Source organism: Penicillium concentricum, assembly GCF_028827145.1.
Source record: "Penicillium concentricum strain IBT 3081 chromosome Unknown utg000002l_segment0_segment0, whole genome shotgun sequence".
Classification (NCBI taxonomy): domain Eukaryota; kingdom Fungi; phylum Ascomycota; class Eurotiomycetes; order Eurotiales; family Aspergillaceae; genus Penicillium; species Penicillium concentricum.
Window position 1 is genome coordinate 799,191 of NW_026622755.1, and position 26,379 is coordinate 825,569.

The following is a 26,379-nucleotide window of genomic DNA, read 5'->3' on the forward strand; positions in this document are numbered from 1 at the left end:
CAATCCTGACTGCTTGTGCGCTGATAACAGTGACAATGACTAGAAATTGTACCTATTTTACTTTACATATTATCACGCAGAGTAGGAAGATTAGGTAATTGGTCTTGCTCTGAATATATATCGTGTTCTTTCATTGCTCAACCAACATCGTACATTGCATAATCATTATCATAGCGGTCTTGACTACTACATACCCTTCTTCCGGTATTGATCAAGATGTTTTATAGTTGGTTAAAGGAGGGGTCATTTCCAACAAGGTGTTGCCTACTTAGGTATAGTGACGTATCGTATCATCTGTGCAGAAGCGAATCAATCCGGTGATGCGCTAAGGAGAGCTAGGAATTACCGGTGGGATTACCGGTGGAAATTTATCTACAAGCATGGAGGTAGATGAAGTCGCTGTGTACCATTGATCGATCCCCCGAATCACACGATCGACCATTCTATCCAGGCAGATATCCCAGTAATAGCTAAAAACAGCAACTCTGCTCTCTATTTACGTTCAGAATATCCGCGATGGATACATCGGTTTGGTTCCAGGCAGAGATCGGGCCCCGCCTCAAACCAAGCATCCAGTTCGTCTTCCGGCAATGGAGCGGGCTGACCGATGAGGAATTAACATCCCACCTACATCAAATCGTAAGCCCCAACAGACTGTTCCTAATTACACCGTACGCTAAAAATAAATCTATGTAGCGCGATCAGGCATGGCCGTTGGGAAAATACCCTTGTATCGGGCTCTGGATGTTTCTGCTACCAGGCATCGCAGCCTTTCCTCAATTTCCCACCATCCTTGAAACCGCACAACGGCCCCAGGCCGCCATCCTCGATCTGGGATGTGGACTTGGTCAGGATTTACGGTTACTTGCCGCTCACGGCGTTTCCACGGAGCGCATGTGGGCGCTGGACATTGAAGCCCACCTGTGGGGGCTAGGTTATCAGCTCTTTCGTGACGAAGGGCGCATGAAGGCCATGTTCATCAACGCCGACTTTCAGAAAACAAGCGTCGCGGAAGATGAGCGGTTTTCCGCATTGAGGGGCAAGGTGGACCTAGTTCTGGCATCGCAATTCCTGCATTTGTTCGACTGGGATGGCCAGATAGCGGCGAGTAAGAAGATCGTCGGTCTATCTAAGCCAGGCACCATAATAGCGGGGTTTCAGCAGGGGCGGAAACGAGCACGGGCCTATATTCGGCCCTGGGGAATGATGTTTTACCACAATCGGGAATCATTTTTGCAAATGTGGGATATGGTCCAGCAGCAGACGGACACGCGCTGGACGATCGACGTTAGCGTGGTCGCATTGCAGGATTGGGGCATGCAGGATGAGGATTTGGAATGGATGCCCGAGGACCGTATGGGGATTAATTTTGTAATTACGCGAGAGTCGTGAGCGTTTTAAGGAGATTGGTAATTGTTCTACATAGATTGAGCAATCTAGCAAGGTTTGCATCGTTGTTGGATTTGTCGTCGACGCCCGGTGATCCCGGTGATCTGCGCAGAAAGCCACTAGGCAAATGTAACATTTCATTTCGCAAAACCAAAGTCCGAGTTGCCCTTTATAGAAATTGGTTAATGATCTCACGGACCAATCCCACGGTCTCGCCGATCCGATTAAGGAATGGTGCGCAGTGACTGGACGCGATTTCCTTGACGATCCACGCCTTCTCCGTGGCGGCCATCATTCCAGATTGTGCTTCCTTTGGCACCGCAGCATCCTCAGTGGTGACGATGAAAGCCAAGCGCCCGTCGAACGCTTGGTCCGCCCAGGCCGGATGGGGCTGGGGCGACGTGAAAGCCAAATTCGAATGCGGCTTGAGTGATCTGGTCAAAGAGTTGGCCAAGTGTCCATCAACATCGGCAGCAAAATTGCCAATAGGGTCATCCACAATATTGACATTTGCAGAAGGCTGCAGCAGGTCAGCAAATTCAGCGCTTCTTATATAGTGCGGGTGAAATTGTCCTCTTACCTGATTCTGCAAGATCCAGGGGGCAGATCTCCGCCCTGAAGACCGGCACAACTAAGGCCTTCCGCCACGACAAAGGCGCCCAGAAACAGTAGTCCAATTACGCCACCGGCTTTGCCTTCTTGCGCCCGCTGCGATTTGGCTAGGCCGCTAGCTGCCGCAGAGCCGGGCATGCCGCCATAGGAGTGCATAAACACCAGAACATCTTTGCCCTCATCCTCCACGAGGGACTGGAGGATGTCAGAAACAGCATCGGTGTCGGTCTGGCAATCGGCGACAAGCGGGTCTTTGGGGTCTAATGAGGGGTAACCAGCGTAGTGGACATCGTACCTAGCGACCGTGAGAGCATGGATAAATGGCTGGTAGAAGGCCGGAGTAATCCAAGCGCCAGGAACAAAGAGGATAGTGGTCATTTTGTGCTAGGTTAGATCTGCCAGGAAAGGAAAGCAGCAAACGGCGGATAACGCCCTAATATACTCCCTACACTAGACCCGACAAGTAGACACCTACCCATACTACCGAGCATCTTAAGCATGTCTCATTTCCACCTGCAGGGGTTCGTCCAACTTCCATGCATTTTCCAATTTAGTCAACCTCCAAAATTAACCTGCCAATTGATGACAGATTGCGTAGTATTTGGGGTCTGAAAGTAAATACTACTCATGGGCACGATCGCCAATTCCTAGGTGGACAGAGATGCATACAGAGTATATTAACAGTGCGCTACTCCAGTCGTGATTTATTTGTTGCACTGATGTCAACTGCCCCTTGGTCCTCAGTCTATTCTTCTGTCTGTCACTGCCATCATGGATCTCACCCCTCCCCCCGGCATAGATCTCAATGAGTCGCATCAGTCCGAGCTGTACGCAAAATATTCAGCTACTTATAGTCTAGCAGTGATTGCAGTCACCCTGCGCTTGCTGTGTCGACTAAGGATCTCTAAATCCAGCCTATGGTGGGATGACTATATCATGTGTGTTGCATTGGTACGGACTCCCCCATCTCCGCACCCACTCGCGTATTTCTAAAGCATATAGGAATTGTTTGCTTTGCTTGACGAATCACTGACTCTACTCTCTGAATAGGTGTTTGCCACAGGCAATTATGTCGACATGATATTCTGGATTCAACGAGGTGTCGGCACTCATATCTATCCGTTAGGACTGACTGGCGTCTCGCACTTCTATATGAATCTATTCGTCTGCGAGATCCTCTACACCCTATCTCTCTGCTTCACCAAATACTCAATCTTGCTGTTTTTCTGGCGCATCTTCAATCGTACCAACATCCGCATTCCGATATATATTATTGCAACTGTGGTCACAGGCTGGGGACTCGGTGTAGTGAGAATTCCAAGCCCTGCTTATTTCTTAGCTTGCTATAAGCCTACGAGCTCCTAGACTAATTAATATTCCACAGATCCTAACGACAGTCTTACAATGTGTGCCTATCCAAGGGCTTTGGGATTACTCCGTCAAGGCCCAATGCGGTGTGAACATCAGCGACTTTTTCATCGGCAACGCAGTCCCAAATATCATCACAGATTGGGCTCTGTTGATTCTTCCCCTACCATATGTGTGGAAGATCCATCGAAATACACCTCAAAAGGTCGCGCTTTGTGGAGCTTTTGCAGTGGGAGGATTGTATGTATTATCGTCTCTGTGAGAGTTTGTTCCGGCATGCTAACCAGCGCAGCATTTGCATCATCTCAATCATTCGGTTAGTCGTCATGTTAGACTCATACAAAACACCCTCCGTCGACGTAACATGGGTTTTCATTGGTCCCTCCACTTGGACGGCTGTGGAAACTAATATTGGCATTGTATCTGGTAAGATTCCTTTGGATATCCGAATGAATACTATGGTACTAACGAAATGATGAGCTTGCCTCCCCTCTCTGGGACCCCTAGTAAGATTGATCACTCGGAAAGCGGGTCGTAAGGAGACCACCGACGATGACACGCATAAGCTATCCAGCTGGTATGGACGCTCGTCGGCATCGGCAAAGAGCGGTGACCGTTCCTGCTACGACAATCACACGGCTGGCATTGATGTGACAACAAGCGTGGATATTGAGAGTTACCAGCGGCATAAGGATAACATGTTTTAATTGTGATGAAAGTATAAAACGGTGATACCCAAGGATGTGGTCCGCCTGGTGCATAGGAGCTATTCAACCTCTCTGAGCGGAAATTGTCCCACGTTAGCGCTAAATCAATAAAATCAGTTACCAATGCATTTAAAGCACTGGATTTTAGGACTATGTCTAAAGAATTTGGAGTTGGAACAACTGCGCTAGAAGCTACCGGAGGTAGGGTTCCACCCCACTCGGACATCCTCCAAACAATACTTCACCAACGCGTTGCCTATTTTGGAATCGGTATCCTGATCTTCCTAGCCAAGGTGAATTCCCTCCATTGGGTCAGCATCATTCCCATTCAAAGTGTTAAGCATCACAGCCTCTCACACCTGATTTGACGATCACGGGGAGTTTGAAAGTTCCGCCATGCAATGCCAAGTAAATTCCGTGATCGCCCCTCACGATGATGCAGGCGCGGAGAGATTATTGAAGAAGTATCTTCATTATTTAATGAAGAGCATACGCGACTTACCAGGACAAACAGAATAAATATGGAACAATTGTCCAAAGGTGAACCCAGCCCGGGGTTCGATGAGAATCAACAACCTCCTCAGGCAGGGTTGTTCAAGATATTGGCGTGCTATGTGCCCTACTTTCGCAACCCGCAACATGTCTTGGTTTTTAAGCTTGATTGCTTATTGTTGACATGGACTTTTATTGCTGGAATTTTGAAAGAAATGGACCAAAGCGCGACCGCTCAAGCTTACGTTTCGGGGATGAAGGAAGATTTGAATTTGTATGGAAATGAATTGGTCAACTTCAATACATTCTTCTCTGTTGGATATGCTATCGGTTTGATTCCAGGTCAACTTATCCAGACCAAGGTGAGCAGTCTCAAAACTTAGACAAATTTATTCACAGACTAACAATTTCAAGGTTCGGCCTTCTATTTTTCTTCCATTTTGTGAGATATCATGGGGTATCCTGGTGACCTGGTCAGTAAAGACAAGTTTCAAATTACTATTCAACACATACTGACGACTTTCAATAGCATTGCCCAAGCACCAAACGCGAAAACAATATACGCATTGCGGGTCCTGCTTGGGTTGTTTTCCGCGGTCTTCTGGCCTACCGCTGTATCTATGATCTTCAACTGGTACACACCAGCGGAATTAGCCAAAAGAATTGCCTTCTTCAACGTCTCAGATGCAGCAGGTGGTATGTTCTTAAGCGCGGTTCAAGCCGCCCTTTATACCAACATGAATGGCGTGCATGGTATCACCGGATGGCAATGGCTATTCATTGTCTCGGGTACAGTAACCATTGGACAAGGACTTCTTGGCCTCGTTATCATCCCCGACTCGCCAGTCCTCACTCGCGCTATCTGGCTTACCGATACAGAGAAACGCCTTGCACGAAAACGTATGGCTGACTTTGGAGCCAATACCTCAAACATAATTCCTACCAAGGTTGTAGTACAGAAGTTGCGAAAACTCATCTTACACCCTGTGACGTACTTCTTCCTGGCTGCTTTTGTCTTGCAAGCCTGGGCAAGCCGAGCAAATTCATATTTCACTCTTTATCTCAAGGAGCTGGAAGACTTGTCGGGAAACCTTCGTTTCAGTACATACCAAGTCAACGTTATTCCTATGGGCGGCTATGCTCTCCAGATCTTCGTCAATTTGGCTCTGAATGCGCTATCTGACTGGAAACACTGGCGTTGGCAGATCAGTATTGCGCCGGCCTTTTTGCTTGGCATTGTTCTCAGTGTGTTGAGCGCCTGGCCATCAGATTGGAGGGTCCTGATCACCTTTTACTTCCTTACATATGCAACAAATGCAGGAAGTCCATCACTTTTGGCTTGGATGGCTGAACTCCTCAAAAGAGAACCGGAAGCGCGTGCTATCATTGTTGCATTGACAGTGACAATTGTATACATTGGCCATGCCACAATTCCGATCCGCGTTTGGAGGACGAGTGACTCACCTCGGTATCCGATCGGATTTCCTCTGGCGACTGCCTTTATTTTCTCGTCTATCTTTGTTCAACTTGGTATGCTGTGGTGGGGACGACGAAATACCCAACTGGCTAGATACGGATACGACGCGCCGTCCAATGTTTCAGCTAGATTGGATGAAGAGAGCTCTGAGATCACAGAGAACCAAGTGATTTCACGGCAAAGGGATTCAAAAACTATGAATATGCAGACATCAAGGGTTCAAGACAGGTAAAATCTTAGTTGAACTTGGAATACATTTCTTCCTGGCCGCCCACTAAATTAGTAATGCGATTTTGTTCGCAAAGATTTTAAATATTGATAGAGTGAGGAGAGGAGAGAAGAAAAGATTTTTTTCTCTACAAACAGGCAGGGTGCTAGCTAGTTAAATAGCTACATGAGGCCCCGACAAACCAGGCACTAAGCATGTGATACCACAACAAATATATTTGGTAGTTACAAGTTACAACAGTATGTACAACATAGTAGTCTGCTCTGCGGTTGAAGCCAAACCTATCCCACTAGGCCTGTGATTTTCGCAGCTGCTATGTGGATATACCATAGCGCACTCACCCTTCTCACCCCGTCGCGCTACACTAACGCGGCTCTCACCCATTTCTCGCTCTCAACCACATGTGCACCTAGCAATTGATGTTCTATAACTCTCTCCAATGTGAAGTCCTATACATACGACCATAGGGTGTGGAAAACAGGGCTTCCCGTCCGCTCAGCCGTACTTAAGCCACACGCCGGTGAGTTAGTAGTTGGGTGGGTGACCACCAGCGAATCCTCACTGTTGTATGTTTTTTACTTTTTGGTTGCCTGTATCAATTTTAATTATTAAATCGACACAAGTTGTCGTGTTCTTTCTTAATACGCCTTTGGCATGCAAGCGGCATTCAGCAGTGAGGGTGCGTGATTTAGGTGATTAGAGTGAGTGCGCAAGCGACGGTCTGAGACCGAGTGAGAATCCTATAACTAGAAGTAAAGAGTTAGCAATATTTTACATGACGTGTCCCAGGATGACGCTGGCAATTCACCGTGTAGATGGATCCCCTGATAAGTGATCCCATCGCCCAAATATAAAGCTACAGGAAGGTGTGGGTAATACGGATAAGAACCTGCAGGAAAAAACGCACGCTGTTCTGGGTTAAGGCGAGTAAAGTAGGCATATGAAAGCTTGTCCTTTTAACATTCGGATGTGGAATAAACCTCCGAAGGATGTCTTCTTCTCGTTGATATGCACTTATCTATAATTCTTGGATGATCTCATCACTCATTGTTTGCTTGCAGACTGAGCAGATTGTTTGTAAGACAGCAGAGGTATATGGGCGCTAGGTAATCAACAACATTATTGTATTTGCTGTGTTTGCTTCTGTCGTGACTCGTTCTTCCCAGTACTCATCCCGATTATGGAGATATACTGCGAAGGTGTATAGCGGCCAGGGTCAAATGGCATTTATCAAATCCCCGGTGCTCACCCATTTCACTATTCTTCATGAAGAGATCACTAATACTCTCAAGTGGTGTTTTAATCCAGCAGTAAAAACTGCCGGGGTCCAGAGCAAATGATTGGCCAGCATGACGATTTGGCGTGCGGCTTGTATGTAGCCAGTAGCCGAGTACCGCCTGGGCGAGCGGCAAGTGAGTGCTGCCCTAGCGTCGCGCAACTAGGGGGTACGATTCAAAAATCAAATCTTATATTAAGCCGGGAATGGCGTCAATAGTCTCCAGACGTCGTCATTCTCGTGTTTGATGATGCTAATTGCGTTTGGCGGGGGGCTGATATGTCAGCATTTGTGATAATTGATAGATCTTGAGATATCCCTGCCAAATTACTATCTTGCATGTTAAGGCTAATAATTTTGGTCTCTGCAATTTTCCATAAGACAACTCATGGAACAAATGAGTTTCGAAAATCAAAGCAACAGGCAGAGGTTACACTTTCACCGACATCATCTCTGACAAATTGTACTCCTGAATGGCGTGCTATATGAGAATATGAGGATATATCTCGCTGGTTATACACCCCCAAATGAGGCAAGTGGCTACAACAAGCGAGTGCTTACTTTATTTTAACGCCTCTATTCAAGCGATCTAGACGAATCAGCTAGAGTGCTCGGCTAATGCCCCAATCTATCCATCCATGATTCCGAGGCTATAAAACAGACACCCTGGTCAACATATTGGTACGTACTTTGCAAAGTTCAATCACATCACTGCCTTTTAAGATGGCTGACCTATCAATCTCAGCTCAAACAAAACCTGATGTGTCAAAAGAAGCATCTGTTATCACCGAAGTCCAAGAAAAGGATGACCGCCAGCGCGACATTTCCGGCGATATCATTGAGGATGGCCTACGAAGAGGGCTTAAAGGTCGTCAATTTATGATCATTGCTCTAGGAAGTATTATCGGGCCAGGTTGCTTTTATGGCTTGGGCTATGGAATCTACGAAGCTGGTCCATTGGGGCTCCTAATCGGCTTTTCTGTTGTGGGTGAGTTATTTGTTATCGTGAATGTATATCTTCCACTATTGTTGACAGAGCCTAGGAGTCTCAGTGTGGGTTTTAATGCAGAGCGTCGGAGAGGTTGCTACACTTTTTCCAGTTCACGGCGGCTTTGTTGAGGTATGAAAAAACTAGTTACTAGCCAACCTCCACCATCCAAACATATCTTGTTAAACTAATTTTCTACAGCACTGTGATCGATTCGTGGATCCAGCACTCAGCTTTGCAGTTTCTTGGCTCTATTATTTTATGTGGAGTGTATTTCTAGCATCAGGTGAGTCTGGTCAAGAAGCGAGAAATGACCTGCAACTAATCTATTTCTAAAAGATTGGAACAACGCCACGATTTTCCTTCGATTCTGGATTCCTGACACCACTATCCCCGTCTGGGCTTGGTACATCCTGTTTTTTGTCTTCTTTTCCATTTTAACCACTCTTGGGGTGAATTTCTATGGAGAGACCGAATACTATTTTGGCATGTTCAAGTTCCTCTCACTGATCGTGCTATTTTTCATCTCGATTCTTGCCGATACTGGAGCGTTCGGGAATGGGTATGTTGGGTTTGAATACTGGAAAGAACCATACGGTGAGTATTGTTGCATTGGGAAAATCCCAAGAAAGTTGACTCGCGAGTCTGACCTTCTGTCAGGTCCAATCCGAAATGGAATCAATGGATTCGGCCAAGTATTTGTGCTGGCTGCCGCATACTATGTTGGAACTGAAATTGTTTCTGTCGCCGCGGGCGAGTCTAAAGACCCGCAACGCGATGTCCCTCGTGTGAGTATATCGGGTTAATATGTGTGGCCGTGGACTAAGTCTGACGCTGAATCCTTTTAGGCCACCAACTCTATCCTATATCGTATCCTGTTCGTCTTTATTGGCATGGCATTTTTCCAGGGCCTGATTTGTCCCTCGACATCTGATGAGCTGGTGCATCCAGCCTCTAAAACGGCGTCATCTCCATTCACTATTGGATTTATGCTTGCTGGGTGGAAGTCCTCCGGGCATTTTGTTAACGCCATCGTCCTGATTGCCTTCATTTCCGCTGCGAATGGAGTAATTTACATTCAATCCCGAACGCTCTACTCTCTGGCTTTGAAACGGAAAGCGCCCTCATTTTTCGCAATAACAAATGACAGGGGAGGTCAGATAATTTTGCCCTTTTACTCTCTCTCTAATGGTAGCTAATACCGTGCACAGTCCCATACCCAGCAATCATCTTCTCAAACATGTGGGGCTTCTTGGGTCTTATGTCTTTGCGCACAACGGCTGGGAGTCTATTTTCCTATTTCACCTCCTTTGGTGGCACAGCAGCTTATATTGCATGGGCTTCTATCACATTTGTCCAGCTTAGGGTTCGCGCTGCCGCAAAGAAGCAAGGTATCGACGCCAAAGAATTCCCCTTCACAGCGCCGGGTCACATTTCGATCTACTGGGGCAACTTCTTTTTCAATATTTTCCTGCTCCTGATTCAGGGCTTTACAGTATTCGAGACGCCTTTCAACTATCAGTCGTTTATTGCTTCTTATATTAGCATTCCGGTGTTTTTCTTGATGTACTTTGGATACAAATGGTGGTTCAAGACTAAATGGTCAGTTATTGCCGCTTCATATGAAAACGACAGTCGATACTCACGTTCAGACTTTTCTCTAGGGTATCATTGGATCAAATTCACTTCCCTGCTAGACTGACATGGTCCGTTGAAGATCCGGACAAAACAAGAAAAAGGTCATGGGGCAGAAAGCTGTTGGAGATGTTGAAGGAATAGCTGCTTCATATTCATGATGAAAATCCATGCCGTTCCCAACGAAGCACAGTCTGCACAACAATCTATATCGGACGAAATCATGATCTTGTGATCGATTACTTGAGCTGAGAGCTAACACTACTAGGAGTGTTAGGGGTTAGCCCTTAAAGCCTGATCCAAGTCTATGCTACAAGAGTTAGTTTTAAACTTTTCTTTTTTTCCTATGCAGATCTTTAATAGGGCGTAAAATATCAGCCTCACCTTCTGTTTGGGGCTGAGTATAGAATTACCCCACAGCCTTGGCAATTAGGGGGCCAAACTTACTACGAAGGACATGCTATTGGATCATCGACAAATCACAGCTTTCTATGGGTATCGAGTCTTTCCCAGACGGCTGAAACACGCTCGCCTCAAACAAAAGATCGGGTGAGAGAGTGTCGATGTAGTCGAGCTTGGGCCATGTTGGACGCTAGGTTTGGCCCCAACGTATAATCTTGGCGATCATCGTGGCGGAGTCAGGAGAAATTCGTTACAAAATCCCGTGTGGGCCCAACTCTGGTTTTCGAATGACACAGCTTCACATGCTAGACAATAATAATAAATATCCCCCGGTTCCCAGGTATTCAAATCGTCACATTTTCAATAATCCAAACTTCCACCGAAATTCATTCTTCTCTTTTTAAAACATGGGATTCATCAAGTCTGGCCTTGTTGCGGGTGGTACCTATAGCCTCATTAAAGCTGCATCCAAGTGCGTTATTCAAATCTTCCACCCATGCTTATCACTCTCATACTCATATATCCTCCATTAGGTCCGCCGCTGAGTACGAGGAGCAGAAGCAGAAGGAGATGGAAAATATCCAACCTGCTGCCCAAAGACTCCGACATGCTGCCCAGCAAAGGTACTACCTTGAGAATAGGCGGCGAATGGGCTATAAGGATAGTCGCCAAAGGAATAACCCTCATGCCCAACCATCGTACCCTCTAGACTCAAACCATGACAGCAATGTGAATCAGTCTAAGCCACAAGCACAATCCAAGTCGACCTACCAGCCGTCAACATGCCGTACAAGTACAAAGACCATGGAGAACCCTCCGCCATACGAGCCTTCACCACAGGCACAATCCCAGTCGACCCACCAGCCGTCAATGTCCACAAGGGCCATGGAGAACCCTCCTCCATACGATCAGAGCCACCCATCCGAAATGCGGGGAGATAGTATGGCTGGATCAGATGCATATTCCAAATCAAAATAAAAAGACTCGAACAGCGTACATTGCACTACACTAGGTTAGGTCTATCCTCAATCAAAACCACGCAACAACGCCATCGATATGAATGAACGAAAAGGCAAGCAAACAAAGCAAACGATCTTGATGTGGCATATAACCCATGTACAAGGAGATGCTATAGATAGTTGTGACTGTTTCAGAGCCAGTGGTAATATTCAATGACATCACGCCCTAGCAAAGAGGCCTAAGTCAATGCGCCCAGACGATTCTCACCCCAGCGTACCCCCAGCAAATTCCTCACTGTATGTTTTTACTTTTGTATTTTAGGAAAAAAAAAACCCTTGCCGCCTTACTCATTACCCTTCTTCAGCCCTCGACAATTTTCTCCAGATATAATTAGTGGGATGTTTGTGGGTCCACTCTGACGGTCTGACCCACACTAGACCCTGAGGGAATCGTGTCGTTTGATCGGGATACTGTTGAACTCTTTGAACACTTTGAACTCTTGATCGGTGACTTGTTTGATCTTCGTATTTCACGTTCAAATTTTGGGGAAAAAAGTCATGGCCGTCCCGCCGATTGCAAAGGCCACATTGCAGGCTGCGCTCATTAATGCGGGGTCCAACGTGTTAGCCCAGGGGATCAAGGCGTATCGAGCCGATGTGAGTTCTATTCCTTTTTTTTTCTTGCTTTGAATGAGAATGTTCAAGTCGGAAGGCCAATGTGGGGAAGGATTCTTTGACTTCTACCAAGGGGTGAAACCAGACCATTTGGCTCGATCATTCCGATCGATCCAAATAAACTAACACGATATACAGATTCCTTTCAATTTAGACATTGAGTCTCTAATGCAATTCACAACATGTGCATTTATCACCTCACCACTGGGCTACCTGTGGCTAGGAAGTCTGGAATCCTGGTTTCCCAGCCGTGCGCCCGATTCAAAGAACGATCAAACCGAGAAAAGGGGCGATAAGAAGAACAGCGATGAACAAAGCCTCTCGGAGCCTTCTTTGAATATCACCAATACCGTGGCGAAAATTGTCATTGATCAAACTGTCGGTGGTGCTTGGAACACAGTTGTTTTCATTGCGACGATGGGCATGTTACGGGGATTGGATTATGATACAATCACTGGACAGATTCAATCGGTATGTCAATCATGAGTACAGTACTCCGTATACTTCAGACGATTTTGGACCCCAATGTTTCTCCGCTCAAAAGCGGCCAGACGCGACAGTATGGATCGAAGGATTCAAGATCGTCTGTTAAGGTCATTTCCTGGTGCTAATCTTGATGTCATAGGACTTTTGGCCTATCATATCTGCTGGGGTCAAGCTCTGGCCACTTGTGTCTATTCTCAATTTCACGGTGGTACCTGCTGACCGGAGGTTGCTGGTAGGTAATCTTTTTGGGGTTGTTTGGGCTATTTATCTCAGTCTGATGTCTGGGTAAATGGAAATCGTAGGATTTGACTAATTTGCCTTTATACTGAAGTGTATCTAATATAGCCATGATTCTATACTGGATAATCAAACAAAGATACCACTTTCGCCCTTCCTTGAACCCAGCATCTTCCAATGGACAACATCAACAAAAATGGACAGAGCTCACTCTCTATCACCCCACCCGAGTCAATCACCACTGATCAGGATCGGCATCGGCAAACACAGTCCCAGCAGCAATCTCATCATACCAAATCGACCTAGTTCCCTGCGTACCCTTCATCCCCTTATCATCATGCCACCCATTAGCATAAAGGCCGACACGGAACTGGAAAGCCCGATCATCATCGATGGTAGTCGCAATTTCCCTCTTATCCAACAGCTTATTTCCATCCAACCACAACTTATATTGACCAGTGCCATCCGACTTCCAAGTAGCCTGGATCACGATCTTATGCCAGACGCCCGCACTGACAGTTGCCAGGCTAGGGAAAGTCACAGTCTTCTGCGAGCAGATACTACCCTGTTTGACACGTGTGTAGAGCTGGTCACCGACAAGCCATACCATGCTGGATGGCATGTAATCGTCGCAGCCGGTATCGCTGAAGTCGGCGATGAATTGGGCGATGTTGTATGACTGGGCTGGGGAGAATTGCCAGTCTTCTTGGAGTCGGAAGGCGAAGCCGTAGAAGCCAGTGTCGCCGCGTTTGTAGACATTCTTCTTGACAACTTCCGAGTGGTACCGGCCCGTGTAGCTGGAGTCGTAGATTTGGGTCACCTTCAAAGCGGTGGGGCCTTGGTAGACTACATTCGTCACTTGCTGCACGGTGCCGGAGTGTTCTTTGTTGGTGGAGTCCCAGCCGGAGGTTGTGCCTGTGTTGCTAAAGATTTGGGTGGCCTGGGCTGTTAGGCCGAGAGCCAGTAGCGCTGCTGAGTGGAGTTTGCCGAACATTTTGAATGAAGGATTGATTGTTGAGATAGCCAATTTGCAGCGGATTGATGGGGTTTATAAACAGATTGGACTTCCCATGACTCCGCCCGTAAGCAATAAGCTGAGCAAAACTTGCCGATGTGCTGATGAGGTTCATTGGACTGTTGATAGTAATGTTTGAGATGTTCGAAGGCTTTCCCTAAAAGGGAATGCAGCCGGGGTAGCATGGGCTTAGGTGCATGCTACCATGAAAAGTCTTACTGTAGTAGGTAAGTGTTAAGTAGCAGAAACAGGGCCCAGGTAAGTATTATTGGGTAAAGCCACCGGGGTGGGTAGCAATTTTGAGACATTCTGCAGACCATGCAGGAGCAGTCACCTGTTGATCGGCTAGCCTCCATAGGGTTACATTTCCAGTGCCAAGGCTGACAAAGATGGGCTTATGTCTGACTCTCATAGGGCTTTGGACTGTGATGGAAATACAAGTGTCAAGTAGATGGATGTAGATGAATGGGTAGACACGGTCTAGCGAGACATGGCGTTAGTCCAGGCACGAGCTGGTTACCTCCTCCATGGGACTTCCCTCGCGGACGCAGTCCAATCACGTCGCCAATCTTCTAACCCAGAGATCAGTAGGGAGTAGTGGGTTTTGTTTTACGTGCACAACACTTCCCCCTTCCCCCTTCCCCGCTTTCAAAATATTTCAAAATGAAGCTATTCCCAATTCACCCTTATGAGCCAGTTCGCGAGACTTCAAGGCAGCGCCCACCCATTCTTCACTCGGTCGGCACCCATCCGACTACTGATCACACATGGGATTCACCCCAGTGAGTTAGTAGCTTGGTAATGACCACTAGTAAGGCCTAACTGGTATATGTTTTGATTTTTGCTGATTTTCCTACTTCTGAAAGTTTCGGGCTGTAAAGATATAAAAACATGTTTTGTTGGAGATATTTTAAGTGGAAGTTGATAAAGGTATAAGAATTATGTCTACTGTAGGATATAGTTCTCAAAATGAGCCCCTAATCGCTTAACATACGTCTCTACCGCCAAAACGAATACTATTGCCCTGATACAGCTGGTAGAGGGTATCATGGGGTAGCGGGCTTGATTTATTATCTTATCCGAAGCCGAAGACATTGCACTCGACAGTTCCGACACTTTTGCACAACCCCATCTTCCGCCGAACCAATCTAAGATAATTTAACCCCTCTATGAAAAGCAGTGATCGTGGCTGAAGTTGTGACTGGATCGGACTCTTAGGGTGTTTTCTTGATTGTTTCAGCTAGAGCCTTTCATGCTAAAGAATTGATAAAGCCGCGCGAGAAGGAAGCTGGTTAGTTTAGTTAGGGTAGTCTATCTAGTCGATTCTGCTTCTAGCACAATCAATATATGGTTTCCGTTAACTACATGAGTAATTGTATGTTTAATTCTTCCCCTGGGAAGAACGCCGTAGGAAACTTAAGGACTCGCAATCCTATAGTCCTTTTCTTCATAGAACTTCGACTCAATTTTCTAGATCACCGTGAGGTTACGAAAAGGTTTGCCTCGATATCTACTTAGAAGTCGATAATCGCCCATATAAAGATAGTAAGACTATCACCGATAGTTCGGCATATATATAGTATATCGATGATAATAAAAGGTCTCCAGCTCGAATCATGCGATATCTATCTCAAAGTGTAGCTTTGATTCTACTTAGCGACGGACAGGGTACAACAGTCTCCAACCGCGGGTGCACCATCGCGGATTTCCGTTAGTTAATTAGGCGATCTTAACTATTAACTTACTATACGGAATAAATTAAGAGCTATAGTACCGAGAACCAGAAGGTCAAAGTATCGAGAATAGAACTTACAATAGAGAAATTGAGTCATTAAGTAATTAAGTAATTAAACTTCGACAATTTAAGCATAGAAAATTCGATCAACAAGAACTCTATTATTAAGAATTTGACTTGGATTTTGTACTTTTGGAGAGACAAGAATAGCCAGCCGCTTATACAGCCTTCTGCACTCATTTTAGTATATTCTTTTTAGAAGTCAGTTTTTTTAGATACTTTCTTTCCCTTCTCGGTTCCCTAGATAGATGGTCAAAAAAAAGAAAAGAGCGGAAACTGTGCAGACAACGTTTCTATCTACTATGTATAGTAAGAAATTGGTGTCATGTCAGTGTATTCAGATGCATAAAATGCTCATGTAGTAAAATATTCTACAGCCGAAATTTGTAATGGCGCACTGGCAGTTGGAGACTGCCGTAGGACGGGATTAATTTAGGTAAGAAATACTAAGCTACGTGGGTGAATATCGGCCCAGAGTACCCTTAACAGGGCTGAATAGAGTGGCGAGCCCCTATGCCTGAACCGTGGGCGCGAGACCACCACCTTAGACATCCTGTTGTATGTCTTTTTATCCTGACCTGTATTTTTATTCTATCTTTTGACATTCTCTCTGTACGTCGATTCTTAACGTGCCATCCACACCTAAGCGGAACTCAAGGGTTGGGTGAAGTCTACAGACCGGGGTGATATAGGCTCACTCGTTTAGAGCCAATGTCCATTTCAAGGAAAAGGCATAAATCCAATCCCCGGGGCCATCGTTTTCCTCTGCCATGATTTGGTTTGATTCGCTTTGTTCTTATCATTATGTTCACCGAAAAAACGCCGAGAAAGCGCTCGAGGCGCGTATCGCACGCGTCACATCGCGTGGATTCGCATATATATAACACCATCCGCCAACGTGAGCTAGCCTGTATTAGAGAACTCGCTTCTCTAACGAAGCAGCCCAAGGGGGTAATAGCTGTAGTGGCGTGCCCTAAGTTAAATTTGAAAATAAATTGCTTGCCGCAAAGCAGTTCCCCTATTTCTTTGTTTATAGTTGTGGTCAAAGCATACCCTGTTCGTTGTTTCTTAAGATTGGCCCTGGGTACGATCCGCAAGGGATGATAAGGCCGACGAGCCTCCTATCTTGGCTCCTTGGCGTCTTGGAAGTGGAAGCTTGACGATAAAAGCTCATTTCCAATTTGAATGTTCTCAATGGGGAGACAGCTGTACATATAGGACATTTGTACTACATATATATCTCACCCGCGCCTAGGGCGGGGAGACGAGACGCTCTCCAAGTCTGAAAATCACGAATCTGGAGCTATAATGATCTCAACGGAGTGGCCGACTCAATGGGAAGGATTCTCAAGCGCTGTTAGGGATGTTATTGGGTCCGTGAGATCGCCAGCGTTGCATTCCCATGCCAATTCGTCATTTCTCCCCACCATGCTGTGCTATCGCAACCCAGTCTCTTGCAACTATTTCGTTTTAACGGACAATTAGCTGATAAGGTTAAAACTCAAACCAGTTCAGTCCAAGTCTAGCAATTACGCGATTGAAGCTGGAAATTTGCCTTTGGTCGAAGGTTGGGTGGTCTGTACTACTTATAGTTGATCTTTCCCATTATCGGAAACTAAACATCGGTCCACCAGCTGGCTTTATTAGCAATGAGTATGTAGACCATATTGTTTTATCAAAGATCATGCGAAACTAACGTTGTGGAAATTACCAGGGAATACTGAGCCCATTATCACGGACACTTCGGTGGTCGCACACCGCGGGGTGAGTGAGGTGAAGTCGCTGCATTTGGGCGAAGGGTTAGGGGGAAAGCTCTCTCAGACATCGCAGGAATCTCAGGAACACTACGATGACGAGTTCACCCCTCCAACCGAAGAAGAAAATCAAACACTTCGCAAAGTGGCTGCCAATCTACCATTGGTTGGTTTTGCCCTTTGTCTCGTCGAGTTTGCTGAGCGCGCGTCCTACTACGGGGCGCAGACACTCTTCTCTAATTTCGTCCAATTTCCATTGCCTGAAGGTGAGCCAAACATTCGATTATTGAGTATCAGGTCATTTTTCTGACGAAGTATCATACACACAGGTGGAAATGGAGCCGGTGCTCCTCCGCGCGGAACCCAAAAGACAGCCGGAGCTCTGGGATGGGGATTACAGGCCAGTACCGGGTTGGTGCTACTATTCAAGTTTTTGGCCTATATTGTCCCTATCTTTGGTGGCTACTGGGCAGATACTCATGTCGGGCGGTATAAGGCCATTGTGATTGGTGTTGCTATCTGCGGTGTTGCCCACATTATCCAGATCGTCGGCGCGATCCCCTCTGTTCTCCAGAAAGGCAAGTCTCACGCGGCTCCGCCGTTCGTTATTGGCCTCTTGCTTCTTTCCGTCGGTGCCGGTATCTTCAAGCCGAACATCTCTCCGACCGTTCTGGATCAGCATAAATCCCAAAGGCCATACGTTAAGACTCTTAAGTCGGGCGAGACCGTTATCGTCGACCCCGAAACCACCAATACTCGGACCATGCTGCTGTTCTACATGTTTGTCAACATTGGTGCTTTCTTCATGTTGGCAACAACCTACGCGGAAAAGTACGTTGGATTTTGGCTAGCCTTTCTGCTACCGGGTATCATTTACTTCTTGCTTCCGCTCCTCCTTCTTGCTGTCTACAAAAGGACCAAGAAGCAACCTCCCAGCGGAAATAGGGAGCTCGCTGAAGCCTTTAAAATCGGATGGACTGCCCTTGTACAGAGCAAATTTCAATTCTGGCGCAAAGACTTCTGGGATTCAGCAAAACCCGCAAGCCTTCGAAGTAAGGGGATCGAAGTTGGTTGGACGGATATCGCAGTGTTGAAAGTTGCGAAAACAGTTGGTATGATAATCCCCCCCCTCCAATGACGGATCCTTCCACTTTGCCTTAAAGCAAATTCCTCGGGCATTTTTCTAACACTCGTGGTCATCAATAGAGGCGTGCGACATCTTCTGGTTTTTCCCAATCTACAATCTAAACGATGGTGGAATCGGCTCAGTCTCCACGAACCAAGGTGCTTCAATGATCACAAACGGCGCACCTAACGATGTTCTCAACAATTTCAACCCCCTAACACTTATTGTCGCCATCCCGATCCTGACTTTCGTGATCTACCCGTTCCTAGAGCGACGTAAGTTGAAGCCCGGTCCCATCACCCGAATGACAATTGGCTTCGTTATTGCCATTTTAGGCGGCATAGCCGGTGCACTAGTCCAATGGAAAGTGTACCAGCTCTCACCATGTGGCAGTCATGCATCAACTTGTGACGAGGTCGCCAATATCAGTATCTGGTGGCAGATTCCCAATACATCTCTCAGCGCCATAAGTGAATGTTTCGCCAATGTCACGGCGTACGAGGTGGCCTATGCTCGGGCTCCAAAGAGTATGAAAGGCATAGTCGTCGCTATTTTCCTGTTCATGACTGCCCTATCTAGCGCTCTTGGTGAGATTCTCATCCCGGCGATTGCGGACCCATGGTTGATCTATATTTGGGGTGGTCCTGCCGTTGCCCTGGCGATTCAGACTGTTATTTTCTGGTTCAGATTCAAGCATATGAATTCTGAGAACTACTTCGCCGATACGGTTGATTCTTCTCGGATTGAGGAGGAGCAAGTGTCACCCAAAAGGGAAGTTTGAGTTTCATGGTCTATGTCACAAGTATTGGGGCGATGCACTCCTTAGTTTGTTCCATGAATGACGGATGGCCATATATTTTCGAACTTTATGTTCTTTCCTCTAACATTGAAATATTTCTGGAATAATTCTTCATTAAGATAGACGTTCTCTGTAATCTTCCAAGGCCAGAGGGATCTTCATTTTGCCTTTTAGAACGGTGAGGTCTCAACTCACTCCAACACCAAAATGCGAATACATGCAACAATTACTTTGTTTTTTTTTCATTAGGCCTTGACAAATCCCGCAGCACTAGGCCCTTGGTTCGGTACTGCAGAACCAAGGCTTGGCAGCACCAGACACTTGGTTCGTTCGGTACAGTAGTTTTCGAAATCAGCTATACCTCCACACTCTTACTACTTGACTCGGGAAAACCAAATTCCGAATCACGCTAGGCCGTTTTTACCCACTGCTTCATAATTCTGGCAGAACTGTCTTCGTATTTACTGTATTGCCATCAGTGAGTCATTGTCACAGAGCCGTAATATTACATAGAAACATCCAGAATGATTTTGTAGATCTGGCGATCTGGCAAGATCGCCTGCTAACTTTCCTCTCCCGTCAGCCACGTTTTGCCTCTTTCCCCTCATTCTTCCCATATGTAGCGTAGTCCTCCTCTTCGCCCGCTAGTCATAATACAGAAGGCTCTGATTATGCTTAGGGAGCTAAACCTGGTAGGGAAAGATGTTTTTATTCATGTCGATGGATTTCACTATCTATCGTGCTTTTCATTCGCTACCAGCCCCAGACCTAACGTGGTTCTCCTAGTAAGCTAACATGTTTTTAGAAAGGACTGTGATTACTTCAAGAGATGATCTAACATCACCTCGATAATGCATCCTAGCTTACGGAGCACGAACTATGGGAACACAACTCGAACTACGCCCCAACTCCTGGCTACTGTGGCAGCACCTACGCAGCGCTATCTACCTTGAGTACCTCCCCTTCGATCGTAGCTGAGAATGGTATTGAGCCCTCTAAAAATTCTGGCCCACACATTCTTAAATTTCTTCAGCTGTGTGAATGGGAAGATGGAAAATCCTACGATGAGGACCCGCTAACGTGTATCCACTACCGTATAGAGTGGCGAGTGACCGTCAATAATAGGGAGGTGTTAAAGGACACGGAGGAAGATGTCGTTTTGGCATCTAGCGCCTTCTAGCAGCTGTTATTGGAGAAGAAGCTGGAGAAAGCTCTTCGACGAAAAACTGCTCGCTATCGCCAATTGAGACCTGATGATACTGTTATCGTAGCATTAACAAGCGATCGTACTAAACGGAAAATGACTAAACGATTTGACGAGACCGATAAAAGTTGGACCCTAATCGAGAAGCAACTTCTGATGTGGTCAGATCTTTTTTCCCGTGGTAAGGAGCTCACGTTGAAGATCAGCTTTAACTATATAGACGATCGCCACTTATTGCTAACCGCTGGCCGGAAAGGGGAGAATAGAGCAAAGAATGCTCGGTGAGAGGGACGTATAGCTCGACGTAGAGGAAAGTACTTCTGGCGGGAAGCCAATTTAGCGTAGCGTTTATAGTCTAATGCGATGTGACTCGTCGACGTGTTATTATGGCCCCTATTGCTAGGTGGACCTGGTGGGGAAAAAGCACTACCCGCTTAAAGCTTATCCTATCAAACGCCTAATCACCCATGTTCAGAAGGGTGGTGTGCTAGAAGGTCATAAGGATGTACTAGAAGCAGTTCGGGACGAATTATACCGGGAAGAATAGGATAGACTGTGTAGAGATAAGCGCAAGTGAAGCTATGTCACTGGTGCTGCGTCACTATATCCACCTATTAACATCAATGTTTCGTCCTCGCAGTCTGCGCCCAATGGGCTTGATATCTCGGCTCCGAAGGTAGCAGATAATTTGCAGACTCTAAGCCCACTCGACATTCATGGTATCAGAGATATAGCTGTCGAGTACGGTGAGTGGCAGGTGTCGAATGTCGAGAATGACACCCTCAAAACTGCATTTCGAGAAGTCTGTGATGTGATGCTCGAAAACGGTCTTGACCTTGAGCAGGTGTATAGGGGTCAGGATCCCCATTCCTTCATTGAAAAAGGGATCAAAATAGGCATCGCTCGACGTTTTATAGAGGATATTGGGAAGTGGGTTGAAAGCGTCAAGAAAGTCTGGCCTAACCCTCACTTAGATGATTCATAGAGACCCATATCCATGTCCAGCCAATCGCTGTGCGGCATGATAGACGCTCATCTCGCTACTTTTCTGAGGCCAACACTTCTCCCCCACCATCATTTTTCCATCCATTTTGGTGCCTCTGGTGTCCGCTACAGTGGTTCTCAAAATCGCCTTGATCAACATGCACCGAGAAACTCTTTCCCGGCCCCACCGCCAAGGCCTTAGCGTAGATCATTTATTGAGCGGGCCACATTAAACTGAGGGGCGTAGTAAAATGTGCCGTGTATGTTACAGTAATATGCGACGGAAGATATGATCTTTCGTATGAGAAGAAGGCTAAAGGTCTAATGTACGGAAGGTTAGCTGGCGTTAAGTAACTTGATCATCTGCTGGGAGACCTCGCGGTGAATGCTACTCATCGCTTGTGAGAGAGTCTCTTTGAACCAGAAAAACTCGACATGCGTTATTATTGACCAACGACCGTCCTGATAGTTGCCAGATGCTCACAAGCGAACAACACCCCCAACAGCACCTGATCTTGCAGCTTTAGCTATAAGACAGAATAGAGTACAGTCTTAATGGGTGTAATGACGGAAGATCTTTAAACCGGCTGTTACACACAATCTGCCCCACATCCGGATGATAGGAACACCGACCATTCTCACTCACAATCTCACGCGTTCCCCCACTATTCCGAGCCCAGTACTAGTATGTCCGATACTGATGATTTACGCTCGCTATTGAAGCGAATAATGACCTCTAACGAACATTCGGATATTACCATCTCTTGTGGTGACTACAATCATCGAGTTTATCGAGCGATCATAAGTGCTCAATCTGAAGTTCTAGCCGCTATGTGTAACGCAAACTTCCTTGTGAGGACAACGAGAAATTTTCCTATGGAAGATGACTAATAAATGTCAGGAAGGCAAGACTGGAAAGATCAGTCTACCCGATGACGACCCCGAGGCGATATATATGATGGTCCAGCATCTGTATGGGCAAAGCTATAAAGACACGAGACTAGGTTTGAAAGACTATGGGGAGGGTCGTGCCCTATTAAACCTGAACGTGTATGCGTCTGCCGATAAATACAACATCCCCTCACTCGAAGAATGCGCAAAAGAAGAATTCAAAGACTGGGCTTGGAGATCGCAGTGCACAGAATCCTGGGGGCACGTTGTGGAAGAGGCCTGGAAAGGCAACGAATTCTCCGGTCTTCATCTTATTATCGAGAAGCAAATAGCGGAAGACATTGATCCAATGTTGAAGGACGACTGGCTGCCATTCATCGATAAGGGCATGAAGCTTGGGAGACTTTCCGCGGCTTTTCTTCGCCATATCGTTGAAAAGAAGAATGGTATATTTTATGCGCTTCGTGATACGGAAAAGGGGTACGAGCGTGACATAATTGATCTGAAAAAAAAGATCAAGGGCTACAGATATACCCTCGAGCAGCTTGGAAAAGAGATGAAATCCGATGCCTACGACTCAGATGAGAGCATTGAATTTTGAATCACATGTCTAGCAATAGATCTATCGGATACTATACTGCCGTAGATACTAGGAATATAACGGGAAGCAATAATGTAACTGAAAATATTAATACAGCAATTTTCGAAAACAATTTACGCCTCAGACACTCAAACTCTGTTGGTCTATGTGTATATATCGCAATATCTATTGCCAGTAAGTGTTCAACTGCTCAACCACCTAACACTTCTATTTTCAATCCCGCATGGCGAAAATGGCCTTTGGCACTCTCTTCTTTTGCACCGACCACATTGATACACCATTCGAGGAAAATATCAAAGCCTTGGCCGGGGTCTCTCTCATAGCGACTCCAGTCACGCTTGATAAAACTTTTAAGCTCGGTAAAGAATTCTTCAATTGGGTTGAGGGCGAATATGGCGGCAGATAAACCAACTTCACCCCAGCATCCACACACATTTGTGCGAGACGCTCTGAGTGGTGAAATGATGCGTTGTCCATCACAAGAACGGACTTAGGTTCTGGCCATCTTCCGCAATGCTGGAGTAGCTGAGCTATGAAGTTCTTGAACACGATAGCATCCGTAGAGCCGCGGAAGACTCGCGAGAGAACGATTCCATCTTGGGCATACTCGGGCAGCATCTGATATCGCTGGTCGCGATGAAACTGTGTTACTTGCAAAGGAGCTCTACCAAGAGTTGCCCAACCGGTGCGCCTGAACCCGACCCGTTTATCACTGCCGGATTCATCAACATATACCAGGTGATACGACTGAAACTCGGACAGGTTGTGGAGGTAATAGTCTCTCAAGTCCGCATTCTACTTTTAGCACGCTACCGCGCTGCCTTCTTAGACTAACCCGTCGCTACAAGGGCCCTTCTAATGCTAGAGGTTGTGACCATGGTCTGAAACTCATCTCATAGGAACACAGCCATTTCATCGAGGTAGAGACCAGGCTTCTCAAAAAGGTGGTCACCGAGAGCTTTTATCATCAGCGGTGTCACGGTTCGCTTTCGGCCGACTCGGGATTAGGGGGCATAGATAGTTCCAAATTAAGAGAGAACTGACGCCTATCTAGTCATGTATAACGAAGCTGGGATAGCAGAAATTTCTGGATCGTGTACGTAGCGTTAGATAGCTTTACATTTGTCGTAATCTACTAGAAGAAAATTGATCCCTTGTTTTTCGGGGCTGCTTTAAGTCCCAAGATAACTTGGAAAGAGAGGCTCGGCCTACTAGGCGAGAAGGAAATATAGGAGATGGAACAACTAGTTATTCGGAAGCTAGAAGAGATAGAAGTAAGGATTCTAAAATAGGACCCAGATAAGTATACTATTAAAGCAGTAGCGGAAGCGGCTGAAGTGGATAGAGCCCACTAGATCGAGACGAACGGAACGAAGTGCAACGAGATCTGGTTCTGGTTGGCCAAATAAATGAACTACCACCTTATCGTCTAGCAAGTATGTAGCGATGTTAAAACCGTATGTCTATTTCTTGTCGTTATCTCGAGAAACCCCGATTCTCCCGGATCTAGACTAGTTCCCATCCTTTAGAGACTTAAACGGGTACCCCATACCTAGTGGGGATAAACCAGTTCGCCTAAAGCCTATCCTTTTATCACACCTAGACTTATCGATATAGACCAAGTCGATAAGACTAGAAGTCCGAAATATAGTGGGTATACTCGTCACGAAGCTTTCCAAATTGGGCTCTCGGGCCTTGATACAAGGAGTCTTTTTTTGACTAGCCTTTGGACGCAAGGGCACGATTGATACTCGATTCCGTTGCTTAAAGCGCGAATCAATCCCAAGGAAAGATCGCCATCTCGTCGAGGTTTCAGGTATGTTTTTTAGTAGGTGATCGCACAGAGCTTTTCGTATGGCTGGAGTGATACTACGGGGTTGTTTTAAGTTTATTGAGCGGCGCTTTCACACTCCCAAATATCCGTATAATGGAAGACATTCTTAGAATAGCACTTATATTGTAGCTAGTAGCCTATACTATCTGCGATATAGATAATTCACCACTATGGATTATATTATAGATCATTTTATACGTTGAAGGGGCCAAGTTTGGGGTCTTCGGAGAAATTTTTAAATATAGACTAGTGTGCCCTAGTACAGGACGAAAAAAAAAGGCTAAATTCGGTACTGTACGAACGTAGACTCCGTGACACCGTTTGGTGTCTGGCCTCACCAATTTGGAGACCACGGCGATCCAATGTCTACCACGTTTGCGACATCAAATTGCTTCAGGCGAGGAAGCCGATCCCGGAGCTTTTGAATTTCGTCTGAGCACACCATGGCATTGTCTAGAAATGAGATGTTCTCGACGTCTGGAAAGCGGACCTACACCACATGTAACATGTTAGTTCGTAGATTTACATACAAAAGGGTTGGCGAACTCACCGTGACGAGACTAAAGAGCGCCTTCCATTCATCTTCATCGACGCCATGCGTATCTAGTTGCCACTCGTAATAAGGATCGAACGAAAGAGTTCTTAATCTTGGGGCGTGAAAGATCGGAATCTCTACCATGTCATCTCGCGGGTGAGGCCCGCCAGCCACAAAGAGCGTGAGACTCTCGAGATTTGAAAAACATAAGCAATCGAATATCCCTATGACAGACTGAAACAGTTCCTGTCTTTCAACGACGTACACATCAACATGATGTATCAATTCAGCATAGAATTGTCGGCGAGCTGGCTCAATCCTCTCGAACAACGTCAAAAACGGACATTTCCAATATTCCATTTGGCTCCAGTTGTGCCAGAGGATTCGCGCCGCTTCGTAATGCCACTGTCTGCTCACCTGAGCGCAGCGCACCAGCATGCCCTTTGCGCCAATGTAGTGCTCCCAATCATCGTCGGAATAAGCCGGGTTCTCCTCTCGAAGGTTTCGCAGTCGTTTGGGGTCCGGCCACGAGCCTTTCATATCCCTAAAAATCCATTTCAAGATGAGTTCAAGGATCAGGGGATTGTTAAGGGCTCGGTAGATAGCCGAGGCCCCGTTGTTGAGTTCCTGGTTCGCCATGATATCAGGGTTCAACCAATCACTTCAGACTGGACGCGCTAGATCCTGCACGTGCGAGACTCGGGTTTGTATCGATGAATTCTTCTTTTTTTATATTTGACGGGCGGAAATGCGGAAGAGGAAGTTGTAGTTCTTCGACGAAACCACTCCCTGAACAAGTGTTAAAGGGTCTTGGCATCAGCCGACGAGATGACTCGATGAGTCAGTCAGCAAATTGGCTCGGGAAAACTAATGAAATATAAGCTAGCGCCGTTCACGGATACAGATATA

General features: G+C 46.3%; 13 protein-coding genes across 13 annotated transcripts; 9 read left to right on the forward strand and 4 right to left on the reverse strand.

Moving 5' to 3' along the window:
• Positions 1-516: 516 nt before the first annotated feature.
• On the forward strand, positions 517-1,483 carry N7517_003877 (class I SAM-dependent methyltransferase; the record flags this gene model as incomplete). Its single annotated transcript, XM_056721607.1, has 3 exons — positions 517-639; positions 697-1,371; positions 1,427-1,483. The coding sequence occupies 3 exons, from the start codon at positions 517-519 to the stop codon at positions 1,481-1,483; spliced, it is 855 nt and encodes a 284-aa protein (XP_056577857.1).
• A 75-nt stretch (positions 1,484-1,558) lies between these two features.
• N7517_003878 (alpha/beta hydrolase) lies at positions 1,559-2,379 on the reverse strand (the record flags this gene model as incomplete). The annotated part of the gene is made up of 2 exons (XM_056721608.1): positions 1,559-1,937; positions 1,970-2,379. The coding sequence occupies 2 exons, from the start codon at positions 2,377-2,379 to the stop codon at positions 1,559-1,561; spliced, it is 789 nt and encodes a 262-aa protein (XP_056577858.1).
• Positions 2,380-2,772: 393 nt separating this feature from the next.
• N7517_003879 (putative integral membrane protein) lies at positions 2,773-4,076 on the forward strand (the record flags this gene model as incomplete). Its single annotated transcript, XM_056721609.1, has 6 exons — positions 2,773-2,828; positions 2,916-2,952; positions 3,052-3,309; positions 3,386-3,609; positions 3,662-3,795; positions 3,898-4,076. The coding sequence occupies 6 exons, from the start codon at positions 2,773-2,775 to the stop codon at positions 4,074-4,076; spliced, it is 888 nt and encodes a 295-aa protein (XP_056577859.1).
• Positions 4,077-4,783: 707 nt separating this feature from the next.
• Positions 4,784-6,277, forward strand: N7517_003880 (uncharacterized protein; the record flags this gene model as incomplete). The annotated part of the gene is made up of 3 exons (XM_056721610.1): positions 4,784-4,930; positions 4,983-5,041; positions 5,098-6,277. The coding sequence occupies 3 exons, from the start codon at positions 4,784-4,786 to the stop codon at positions 6,275-6,277; spliced, it is 1,386 nt and encodes a 461-aa protein (XP_056577860.1).
• Positions 6,278-8,273: 1,996 nt separating this feature from the next.
• Positions 8,274-10,240, forward strand: N7517_003881 (uncharacterized protein; the record flags this gene model as incomplete). Its single annotated transcript, XM_056721611.1, has 7 exons — positions 8,274-8,538; positions 8,594-8,670; positions 8,740-8,824; positions 8,878-9,135; positions 9,199-9,326; positions 9,387-9,693; positions 9,750-10,240. The coding sequence occupies 7 exons, from the start codon at positions 8,274-8,276 to the stop codon at positions 10,238-10,240; spliced, it is 1,611 nt and encodes a 536-aa protein (XP_056577861.1).
• Positions 10,241-10,982: 742 nt separating this feature from the next.
• Positions 10,983-11,553, forward strand: N7517_003882 (uncharacterized protein; the record flags this gene model as incomplete). Its single annotated transcript, XM_056721612.1, has 2 exons — positions 10,983-11,047; positions 11,109-11,553. 2 exons carry the CDS (start codon positions 10,983-10,985, stop codon positions 11,551-11,553), a joined length of 510 nt encoding a protein of 169 aa, XP_056577862.1.
• Positions 11,554-12,092: 539 nt separating this feature from the next.
• Positions 12,093-12,984, forward strand: N7517_003883 (Mpv17/PMP22 family protein; the record flags this gene model as incomplete). Its single annotated transcript, XM_056721613.1, has 3 exons — positions 12,093-12,191; positions 12,348-12,680; positions 12,835-12,984. 3 exons carry the CDS (start codon positions 12,093-12,095, stop codon positions 12,982-12,984), a joined length of 582 nt encoding a protein of 193 aa, XP_056577863.1.
• Positions 12,985-13,167: 183 nt separating this feature from the next.
• Positions 13,168-13,926, reverse strand: N7517_003884 (polysaccharide lyase family 20 protein; the record flags this gene model as incomplete). Its single annotated transcript, XM_056721614.1, has 1 exon — positions 13,168-13,926. The coding sequence occupies one exon, from the start codon at positions 13,924-13,926 to the stop codon at positions 13,168-13,170; it is 759 nt and encodes a 252-aa protein (XP_056577864.1).
• Positions 13,927-17,391: 3,465 nt separating this feature from the next.
• N7517_003885 (putative MFS peptide transporter) lies at positions 17,392-19,403 on the forward strand (the record flags this gene model as incomplete). Its single annotated transcript, XM_056721615.1, has 4 exons — positions 17,392-17,395; positions 17,457-17,762; positions 17,826-18,608; positions 18,703-19,403. The coding sequence occupies 4 exons, from the start codon at positions 17,392-17,394 to the stop codon at positions 19,401-19,403; spliced, it is 1,794 nt and encodes a 597-aa protein (XP_056577865.1).
• Positions 19,404-20,092: 689 nt separating this feature from the next.
• Positions 20,093-20,601, forward strand: N7517_003886 (uncharacterized protein; the record flags this gene model as incomplete). Its single annotated transcript, XM_056721616.1, has 2 exons — positions 20,093-20,113; positions 20,284-20,601. 2 exons carry the CDS (start codon positions 20,093-20,095, stop codon positions 20,599-20,601), a joined length of 339 nt encoding a protein of 112 aa, XP_056577866.1.
• Positions 20,602-22,440: 1,839 nt separating this feature from the next.
• N7517_003887 (BTB/POZ domain protein) lies at positions 22,441-23,101 on the forward strand (the record flags this gene model as incomplete). Its single annotated transcript, XM_056721617.1, has 2 exons — positions 22,441-22,461; positions 22,511-23,101. The coding sequence occupies 2 exons, from the start codon at positions 22,441-22,443 to the stop codon at positions 23,099-23,101; spliced, it is 612 nt and encodes a 203-aa protein (XP_056577867.1).
• A 213-nt stretch (positions 23,102-23,314) lies between these two features.
• On the reverse strand, positions 23,315-23,979 carry N7517_003888 (uncharacterized protein; the record flags this gene model as incomplete). The annotated part of the gene is made up of 2 exons (XM_056721618.1): positions 23,315-23,880; positions 23,937-23,979. The coding sequence occupies 2 exons, from the start codon at positions 23,977-23,979 to the stop codon at positions 23,315-23,317; spliced, it is 609 nt and encodes a 202-aa protein (XP_056577868.1).
• A 1,290-nt stretch (positions 23,980-25,269) lies between these two features.
• Positions 25,270-26,109, reverse strand: N7517_003889 (uncharacterized protein; the record flags this gene model as incomplete). Its single annotated transcript, XM_056721619.1, has 2 exons — positions 25,270-25,425; positions 25,486-26,109. 2 exons carry the CDS (start codon positions 26,107-26,109, stop codon positions 25,270-25,272), a joined length of 780 nt encoding a protein of 259 aa, XP_056577869.1.
• Positions 26,110-26,379: the final 270 nt, after the last annotated feature.